At 65.7% G+C, this 10,235-nt stretch overlaps 1 protein-coding gene across 1 annotated transcript; it reads left to right on the forward strand.

The window, feature by feature from the left end:
* Positions 1–2,472: 2,472 nt before the first annotated feature.
* LOC123640255 (cuticle collagen 2C-like) lies at positions 2,473–6,447 on the forward strand. Its single transcript, XM_045554712.1, has 4 exons — positions 2,473–2,658; positions 3,000–3,369; positions 3,861–4,055; positions 4,288–6,447. Exons 1-4 carry the CDS (start codon positions 2,473–2,475, stop codon positions 4,392–4,394), a joined length of 858 nt encoding a protein of 285 aa, XP_045410668.1. The 3' UTR covers positions 4,395–6,447.
* Positions 6,448–10,235: the final 3,788 nt, after the last annotated feature.

Raw genomic sequence — 10,235 nt, forward strand, 5'->3', positions numbered from 1 at the left:
GCCCCCGGACAGGGGCCCTCCCCCTGGAGAAAGGTCCAGGATGAAGTGGGTGGGGGCTCAGGGCTCGGGGCTCTGTGCTGGGCCGGCGGGGGCCTTCGGGGACCTGGGCAGACGGCATGCTGAGCCCTGCAGCCAGCACCAAGCCCAGGTGCAGCCACACGCGGCCCCGGGCCCCAACCCTATTGCGGCGGCCCCATCGGCCAGGCCCAGGCCTGTGCGGCAGCAGGAGGGAGGGGGACAAGGAAGAGCCACTGACCCAGAAGGGCTGGGTGGGCCAGGGGCACGAGGCCTCCTCCTCCTTGGACACCCAGCTGGCCACTGCTGCAGACACCTGTCCCCATCTGCATGGGGTCGGGGTGCCTGGTGCAGCCACACATCCGCCAGGTGACGGTGGGGTAAGTGCCCCAGTTTGGGGCGAGGTTTAGCTTTCTGTCCCAGCCAGTCCCTCTGGGGGAGAACCCCCGACCTGAGGAGGTGGTTCCAGGCCCACCCCCGAGCGCCCAGTGCTCCCCGCACCCCCGGGCCCGGGTGGTTCCACACTGGCCCTCTGCCCAGGGCAGCCGCTGAGCTCCCACACCCGCCATGGCTCTGTCTCTGCTCTTGGGCCGTCCCGGTCTCTGCCACACCCTTGCCTCGGCGTTCCCAGACCGGCTTTGCAGGGGGTGGTGGGAGGGCGGCCGCTGACTCCTGGTTTCTGGGACGCGCCACCCTGTTTTGGGGTTTCGACCCGGCCCCGGTACACGCCCAGATGAGCAAGCCAGGTGCTCTGGGACCCGGGGCCAAGGCCTCTCCTCAGGCAGCAAGAGAACCAGCTCGTGGGCCACCCAGCTGGTGCTCCGGCCCTGACCTGTCCCTCCTCCAGGTGCTCTGTGCCCCCAGGGGCCCTCTGCTCCCCGCCCCGGCCCCCAGCGTCTGAGGCAGCCTGTGCAGCTCCTTCCTGATCATGTCACCGCCCCGCCCAGAGCCACTGGGCCTCGGTCCACTTCTGCAGAATGGGCCTGCTGAGAGGAGGTGGCAGGTCCAGCAGCCCCAGCCCACCTCCTGGTCCCTTCCCAGCGCCCAGAACCCCTCCGCCAACCCCCTTCTCCTCCAGGACCTAACCTGCGCTGTGACCTTCCCACACCTGAGGTTGCGTCTGTTGCAGTGACCGGGCAGCGGCGTGGCCCGTGTGTACAGGGCTCCAGCCCTGGGCCTGAAGGCAGGGCCCAGGGGCCTGTGCCTGTCCCCAGCACTCCTGGACCCTCCTGGGGCCTCTCCTGTGCCACCTCTAGGGCCCGAGCCCCCAGCCGGGTCTGGGCGAGCTGGGCTGGACTGGCCTGGGGACAGCTGCGGAGCCCGTGTGGGCCAGGCTGGCAGCAGGCAAGGGAAGGGTCCTCCCTTGACCCTCGGGAAGGCAGAGTGGCTGCCCAGGCCCCAGCTGGCTGTGGGGGAGCTGGGGTGGGTGGCCTTGAGCTCAAAGCCCTGGGCTCAGTCAGGGCCGGGAGGCTGTGTGCAGGTGTCTCATGGACAGATCTGGTGTCAGGAGGGTGGCAGGAAGGCTGTGACCCAGGGGAGGCACCAGCTGGGCCCAGAGTGCCCGGAGGAGCTGCGTCTTGCAGGTAGGGTCCAGCGGGAAGGTCCAAGAAGTGGGCTGGGCTGGGCCCTCGGGCAATGGCGTGCGACCCTGGAATCCCACCTGGCCAGGCAGGCTCTCAACAGAGGTGACTCAGCGGCCTGAGCGTGGAGCTTTTGCGCGAGGCCTGGGCAGGGGCTGATGCCAGGCTGGCCTGGCCCCCTGGCCGCGGCGAGTGGGAGTGGCGCAGCCCGTCTGACCACCCCACCTTGGGAGCCTGGGGCTCTGGAGGGCACTGGCGGCTGCCCTTGGGCTGGGGGTGGGTGCGGGGCACCCCCAAGCCTCTCTCCACCTCCACCCCCCAGGGCCCCATCTCTGCGTCTCTGACCGGAGGGGCTGGGGTGTGGCCCTGGCCCGTCCGCCTGCCGCCCTGCCCTGGCCCAGCCTGCAGGGCTCAGCCGCTGCCGTACCTGCAGTGCCCCCCCAGCTGGGCAAACAGGCCTCAGGCAGGCGGGCGGCCTGCCCAGCTGTGCTGCCCGTGACGCAGGCTGCGGCCTGTGTTCCAGATGCCTCCTGGCTGGGCCCAGCCCACACGCACACACACGTGAGCAAGTGCGCACACACACGCACACACACGCTGGCAGCCCGCACCTGGCCGGACTGGTTCTGCGTGGCTGGCGCTTGGCCTGTGGGGCCTAGCCGGGTCTGCCAGGCGCTGTCCTTACCACCCCAAGCCCCCACCCTCTGTCCTGGCAACCCACAGCCTCAGTTTCCCTGGGTGCTCCTGTCAACCTGGCACTTGTGAGGTGCCTCGCAGTGGGGTGGGGTGGGGTGGGGTGGGAGGAGGGCAAGTCCTGGTCGGTGGAGGACCGTGGAGACCTCCGAATGCGGCTGAGTGGGCAGGCGAGGCTGTGGGGGTGATGCCGCCCTGCTGCTTGCCAGCACGCGGGCGCCAGCCGCACCCCTGTGCCGCTGTTCTGACTCTGCATCCCCCGGCCCACAGACCCCTCATGGCGCCACAGAGCAGGCCTGGCAGGGCGGCTGCCCCTGGGACCCTGAAGCTTCCAGCGGTGGCCGCGTCAGCCCCTGGGGGACCTGGGGAGCCGGTGGGAGGATCCCGACATCCCTCCCAGCACAGCCCAGACCGGCCCCCTGGGCCCCGCGCTCCCCTGTGGCCAAAGGTGCCCCCACCCCACATGCCCTGGAGCCTCGGGGTCATCCCGGCCCCTGCGGGGGCTGCAGGCCGGGAGGGGCGTGTGTGTAGTGGTGGCACACGTGTGCACACATGGGGTCTGTGTGTGTCAGGACATGGGTGTGAGGGTGTGTAAGAGCCCGCTGAGTGTGTCGTGACCTGGGGGCCACAGGGGCTCTAGGCTCTGGGCCAGACCAGACCCCCATGGACTGTGTGACCCCAGCTGCCCTGGTCAGGGCTGTGTCTCACTGACAGCCCAGCTCCACAGGGGACGGTCGCCAGCCCGAGGCCCGCAGGCGGGTGTGGCTCCCACGGCCTGTGACCCCACCACACCTGAGGCCGTGTCTCTCATGGTGGTGGGGCAGTGCGGCCCACGCGGTACTGGGAGCCAGCCCTGGGCCTGCAGGTGGGACCCAGGGGCCTGCACCTGTCCCCGTCCACCCCACCTGCCGCTGCAGCCAAGACCTTCCCAGGCCCCCCAGAGGAGAGCGGCCCCTGCAGCCCGAGGGGTCTGCTCCAGAGGACGGGAGAGCTGACCTGCCCAGCAGGTGCACAGAGCTAGGGCAGCAGGGCAAGGAACCCCGATCCGGCCACCCCAAGAAACCTGGGCCCGGGGAGGGAGTTGGTGGGTGCTGGGGCACAGTCAGGGCGGGGATGGGGGGACAAGTTGGGGGCTGGGGTGTGGGCAGGGCCAGCAGTAGTGGAGGGGCAGTGAGCCCAAGAGGCCAAAGGGCAAGGGCAAGGCCGCAGGGTTGGAGGGTACGGGCAGGTGGGGTCAGGGTGGGGGGTTGCAGGGCCAGGACCGTGTGGATGCCGTGGGCCAGTGGGGGGTCACGGGGTGGGGGTGGTGTGGACAGGCCAGCGGGGTGGCCGGGGACACAATGGGCCCTTGTCCTGCCCGTGGCTGCTGCCAGGTGCCCTGAGCAAACACACGCCCTGTTCCTGGTGGCACACCGTGTCCTGGGACGCTGCCTGGCTCCACGCCAGTGGGAGGGCAGCTGCAGGGCCAGGGCACGCACCGCCGACAGCCCTGGCACCCACGGGACTCTGCGTGGAGCCATCCCAGCGCAGCGGGGTGTAGGGCTGGCTCTGCCCATCCCATGGCCATGCCACCAGGTCTAGCCTTCGAGGAGCTGCTGGGTGAGGGGCGTCCCCACGCCCGGCCAGGCCCCAGGCCCCACATCGGCCTGCAGGACTCTGCAGCCTCCCCCTGGGCACCTGGAGTGCGCCTTCCTGCGGCCTGTCCTCCTGCTGTGTCCACAGCCACCGGCCTGGGGACAGGGCCCAGCCCAGGCTCCGGCCCCTGCCAAGGTCCTTCCTGGGCGCAGACCCTCTCTGGGAAGCGCGTGGGAATGGTGGGGGCTGCCAGGGCCCTCGCCCACCCTTGCTTTCCCAGCCTGCACTGAGCACAGCCCTTGGGGGGCAGAAACAGGGACGTGGGGAGGGGACCCCGGGGCTGGGCTTCCATCTGGGGTTGGGCACCGGGGTTTGCGGTGGGGCTCTGGCGTCACGGCTGCTTCCTTCTCTCTGCACTGCTCACCAGCAGCAGCAGCAGGAGCCAACTGTTTGCCGTGTGTGACAGTGCCCAGGACACCGTGCCACCTGCTGACGGCCTGCCGTAAAGGGGACCAGAGGACTCAGGAAAAATAAACCCCCCAAAAAAACAACAGCAAAAAGCTGCCCAGGAGCCACCCCAGCTCCCGCTGCCCGGGACGCCTGGTGAGTGCCCGGCAGGCTGCGTGGGGAAGGGCAGAGGCTCTCTTTCTCCAGGGCCACCAGCTCTGTCACTCAGCCGCTGTCCCGGGGCCCAGCCACCCTGCCCCCACGTGCTATGGAGCCCCAGAGGCCAGCCGACCCCAGCACGGGGGCCACCCTGCCATCCCGGTGCCCTGAGGCCGTGCCCGGGCTGGGCCCTGGGTGTGCAGGGCACAGACTGCGTCCTGCCTCCCGAGCCCCCCTGAGTGGCTCAGCTCCCAGGGCTCGGGGGGCTGCCGAGGAGCTTCAGCAGGGGCCGAAGCCTGGCCTGTGGGGAGGGTGGGCACAGGCCTGAGGCCTCCTCCCTCTTGGCTCACGGTCCTGGAAGCCGCCAAGGAAGGGTTGGCCTGGGCTCGCCCCCACCCACGAGGGAACGCAGTGGGGCTGCAGAGGGGGCAGGGCCGCGCCCCAGCCAGGCGGGGTCTGGAGCTGATGACCAGGGGCATCTCTGAGCCGCCGCTTACCCCACAGGCCTGGGCCCCACCCTGGGCAGGTCACAGTGCTGGAGCCACCCAGGAGGCTGGCAGGGCCCCAAGAGGGGCCTTTGCATAACAAATGGCTTCCCAGGAAGGCCACCTGTGCAGCTCCTGCCTCTGTGTGCGGCCCTGCCCGCAGGCCTGCGGGACTGACCGGCTCCCCGTGGCCACACAGCCCCCCCCAAACCTGGTCATTCTCACCAAGGGCCCTGCCCGCTGGTCGCAGGGAGAGCCCAGCTCTGGGCCATGAAGTCAGAGTCCGGCCTCACTGGGCCTCGGACTATCTCCTCACCTGCGCGGTGGGCCCCGCCCGGCCGGCAGAGCTGCTGGAGGCCTTCACTGGCCCAGCCTACGGGTCAGGCAGGGCTGGCGCCCCAGGGCTCCCCGCGTCCCTGCGGGTCAGTGGGGCAGGACACGCCTGCCAGTCCTCCTCTGTCTCCCCTGCGCCCCCAGGGCACCCAGGGCATAGCCCATCCTGCAGGCCTGCAGGGGTGGGGCGGGGGGGGGAGCATTCTGAGAAGACCTCCAGGGTGGAGGGAGCAAGGACAGGGCTGGGGCCACAGGATCTCTGCCTGCTCACGGGACTGGTGGGCGCAGGGGGCAGGCCGGGTGAGCCCCAGGGGCCTGGGTCAGTCTGGGAGGGGTGTGGCGCTGGCCGAGGGGGACAGTGAAAAAAAAAAAAAAGATGTCATCGCTGGTCCCGCACCGCAGTGAAAGGAGCCTGGAGAACAGCGGAGGGGAACGGCGGGGTCCGCGGAGGGCGGCTGCTGCATCCGGTCAGCAGCAAAGGCCCTGATGAGGCAGCGCACACCTTCCCCCTGCGCAGGCTCCTACCGCGCACGCAGCCCCATCACGGCAGCCCGGCGGGTCCGGCGCCTGCTCGGAAACAGAACCCAGGTGCACCTTTGAGTTCCCCGCCTGAGGCTGGGTCCTCCGAAGGTGGGGGAGACACGCGCAAGGAAATGTCTCTTCAACAAAAGCCATTTATTTTAAAGTTTAAATTGTTAAATGGATCATACGTGCAGCAAGGAGCACAAAACACTTTGTGCCCGTAAGCAGTCGAGATGACAGACCAGGGCCGGCCAGCCCTGTGGCCAGGCTGCCCCGGAGCCGGGGGGCCCGGGGGGTCTGCCTCAGTCGGCCCAGCTCTCCTTTGCTGGCTCCTTCCAGGCCCGCCCGGGTCCCAGGTCGCGTGGGTTCCAGCGGGAGCTCTCGGGTCGCGGCTGGCAGTGAGCGAGCGGGGCGGCCTCGTCCCCGCTGACCCTCCCGGCCTCTGCTCTCCTTCCTGCTGGCCAGGGCACAGTGAGAATCCTGGGCTCCTTCTGCAAAAGGCAGGAAAAAGTGACATTATAGGCACTAGAATACGAAGCTTTCTCCTTCCCTAGTCTCTTTCTCAACTTGTCATGGTGTTTTCTGTTATTCAGTGTCATTCTAAGTAAAGAATAATTAAATTCTGAACTCGTTATCATGAATTTTGCCAATTATCTTTATTTTCATTTACTTTTTTTTTTTTTTTTTTGAGACGGGGTCTCACTCTGTCGCCCAGGCTGGAATGCAGGGGCCCAATCAGCTCACTGTAGCCTGGAACTCGGGGCTCAGTCGATCCTCCTGCCTCAGCCTCCCCCAAGGCGAGTTTTGATGCAGCCGCCAGAGCGTTGAGTCCGAGTTCCGTGTGGAATCGCGGAAATCACCCAGCTGTCTCTCCGCTGCGCACAGGCACGAGCATCTTGCTCTTACCAGAACATGGGAACGCTACACGCATGCGATTGTTTTTATTTGGATTGTGGTAAAACACAAATAACAGAAGCTGTCATTGAACCCTTTTGCGTGTATGATTCAGCGGCCTTAAGCACGTCGCCGCTGTCTCCAGAACGCGCTCACGACCCCAACACAACCTGCGTGCCCGGAATCACCAGCCCCGCTCCCCGCCCCCCAGTCCCCCGCACCCCCGCTTCGGGGCTCTGTCTAAGGCTCCACCGGCGCCGCCGCGTGCGAGACCTGCAGGCTGTGTCCCGTGCGGGCGCATGTCCCGCAGCTCCCGGTCTTCGCGGCGCGTCCTGGCGCAGCCTCAGTTTCCTTCCTCTGAGGCCGCGCAACGCCCCGCACGCCGCGCCTTCGGCTGCCGTGACGTGGGCGTGCGGGACCCTCCGCGGACCCTGCCCCATTCTAGGCGTGTTCCTAGGAGTGCGCTTGCCGGGCCACTGGTGCCGCGGCTCGGCTGTGTCCCCCATAGCGCTGGAAACGTGACCCCCAGTGCCACGGCGTGCGGAGGTGTTCGTGACGTGGGGGCGGCCCTCCCACGACTGGATCAACCCCGTCATCTCGGGGGTGAGTTCAGCCGCCTCCTGTGTGTCTCCTGTCTCTGTCTCTGTCTCTCCCTGTCTTCCCTGTGTCTCTCTTTCTGTCTCTGTCTCTCTATCTCTGTCTCTGTCTCTGATTCTGTTTCTCTGTCTGTCTCTCTCTGTGTCTGTCTCTGTCTCTGTTTCTGCCTGTCTCTCTGTCTGTCTCTGTTTGTCTCTCTGTGTCTTTGTCTCTGTGTCTCTGTCTCTCTCTGTGTCTGTCTTTGTCTCTGTTTCTCTCTGTCGCTGTCTGTCTGTGTCTCTCTGTCTCTGTCTCTGTCTCTGTCCCCCTCCCTCTCTCGCCCTTCCACCTGCCACCAGGAGTGACGGGCAGCGAGGTGCCCACCGGGTGTCGGCCCTGCAGTCTTGCAGCCCCAGAGCTGCGAAAGGGAGTGTCTGTCCGCTGTGAACCACGCGGTCGGCGGTTCTGTTTCAGCAGCACCGGGACTGGGACTTATGGTAGCGCCACATCCAGCATGTGGGGAACCAGCGGACTTGCCCACCGGCGGTGCTAGGTTCCGATTTCTCCGCGTCCTCACGGACACTGGCCGTCTTTCCTGTTCTTCACAGCAGCTATCCCAGCGGTGGGAGCTGGAGTCCCTGCCCGCCGCCCTCCTCCCTCTCCCCACAGCAAGTGTGTACCCCACACACGTGTGCACACACTCAACACGTGTGCACACACTCAACACGTGTGCACACACACCACCTGCTGTCTGTTCAGCCAGCCAAAGTGCTGCTACCCAGGGCCCCTCCTCCAGGAAGCCCCCCAGCCTTCATCCACATTCTCTCTTCTGGGTGGTGTGACCTCTGCTGACCCCTAGCACAGGGATCTCAACTGGCGGAGAAAAGCCTCCCTTCCCAACCTGCTGGTGGGTCCACCCTAAAAGCCCTGGGCACAGGGAGCCTCCAGGGTCCCAGTTCTTCCCTCAGCCGTGGTGGGAGCACCAGGGCCTGGCCTGGGGGGACTGCAGCAGCAACAGCGGAGCCCACCCCAGGGGGCCGTGGGGGCCGTGGGGGGCCGTGGCCCGCCCTGGCGTGGGGCACTGCAGGACTCAGCCTGGGGGCTGGCAGGTGGCAGAGAGTGGGCGCCCCTCAGGGGCCAGGGCCATGTGGATGCAGGGCTGTCTCTGCGGGCCTTCCTGAGGAGGGGTCCTTAGAGCTCAGCCTCTGCCCGCTCACCAGCCCCCGGCGGCCGCAGCTCTGGGGGCTCTGCTCTGGGCTGGGGATTGGGGAACAAGTATCTTAGGGTGATTTTTAGGGAAAGACAGAATTTCAGGCCAAGTGTTCAAAGCTCTGAGGTTGTTCCATGAGGGGCCTGTGCTCTGGTCTCCCTGAGCCCTCCTCTCCTGCAGCTGGGTCAGCAGAAACCCCCCAGGCAGGGCTGCCCCCAGCCCGCGCACTCCTGATGGGGGGTCTGCGCCCCACCACCTGGACACGCCTGGGGCCAGCGCCGGGTCTGGGCGCTCTGATGGGCACTGGTGGACCCGCACACCGCCTGGCCCTGGGACTGTGCACTGGGGTGTCCTGTCTGCGGGTTCACCTCCTTCCCCTGCGCCCCAGCTCCCCCCAGGGCAGAGGAGCCCTGGGTGGGGGCCACCCCCACCCCTCGGAGCCCAGCCTGGGCCTGGCTGCCCCTGCCCCGGGGCCTCGTGTCTGCTGGCCACCCTGCCGGGGCCCTGCTGCGGCCACAAACAGTGGCAGCTTTGTGTCCTCAGCAGCGAGAGGCGGGTGGCCTCAGCCACCCCAGACACCCCGGCGCTGCCTGCACTTGGAGGAGTTACGTGTGCAGCATTTTGGACCAATTCTCACCTCCCGCCCGGCACTGTGCGCTGGGATGGGCCAGACTGGAGCTGGGCTTTTCCAGGTCGGGAGTCAGGGGAGGGCAGCTGCAGGGCCACCAGCGCAGCCCACGCGGTCACTCGCTCAGCCACTGGCTCATTCATTCGCTCAGCCAGTCATACACTCACTCAGTCATTCACTCATTCACCCACTCATTCATTCGCTCAGCCACTCATACACTCACTCACTCATTCAGCCACTCATTCATTCGCTCAGCCACTCATAAACTCACTCACTCATTCATTCACTCAGCCACTCATACACTCACTCACTCACTCATTCAGCCACTCATTCATTCGCTCAGCCACTCATAAACTCACTCACTCATTCATTCACTCAGCCACTCATACACTCACTCACTCACTCATTCAGCCACTCATTCATTTGCTCAGCCACTCATGCACTCACTCACTCATTCATTCGCTCAGCCACTCATACACTCACTCACTCATTCATTCGCTCAGCCACTCATACACTCACTCACTCACTCACTCACTCATTCAGCTACTCATTCATTTGCTCAGCCACTCACTCGTTCATTCACTCACTCATTGGCTCAGCCACTCATTCATTCACCCAGCCACTCATTCACCAGTCATTCATTCGTTCACTCAGCCACTCACTCATTCGTTCACTCACTCATTCACTCACCCAAAGGCTCATTCACTCATTCTTCATTTGCTCACTTGCTCATTCATTGTTTAGTAGTTGTTCTTCCTCTACAGGCAGGCCCCGAGATGCAGGGAGGGAGGGTGGGTGGCTGGATTAATGGTGGGTTAATTCATTTATTCACCATTAAACAAACCTCTCTGGGGAAACCTTCTAGGGAGCCTATGGGTCTGTGGCACTGCAGGTGGCTGGCTGGATGGACAGATGGACAGGGGGCGTGTGGACCAATGGATGGTGGATGGGTGGACACATGGACAGATGGACAGATGGACAGGAGGGCGTGTGGACCAATGGACAGTGGATGGGTGGACACATGGACAGATGGACAGGGGGTGTGTGGACCAATGGATGGTGGATGGTTGGACACATGGACAGATGGACAGGAGGGCACGTGGACCAATGGACAGTGGATG

The sequence above is a fragment of the Lemur catta genome, chromosome 6, assembly GCF_020740605.2.
Source record: "Lemur catta isolate mLemCat1 chromosome 6, mLemCat1.pri, whole genome shotgun sequence".
Classification (NCBI taxonomy): Eukaryota; Metazoa; Chordata; class Mammalia; order Primates; family Lemuridae; genus Lemur; species Lemur catta.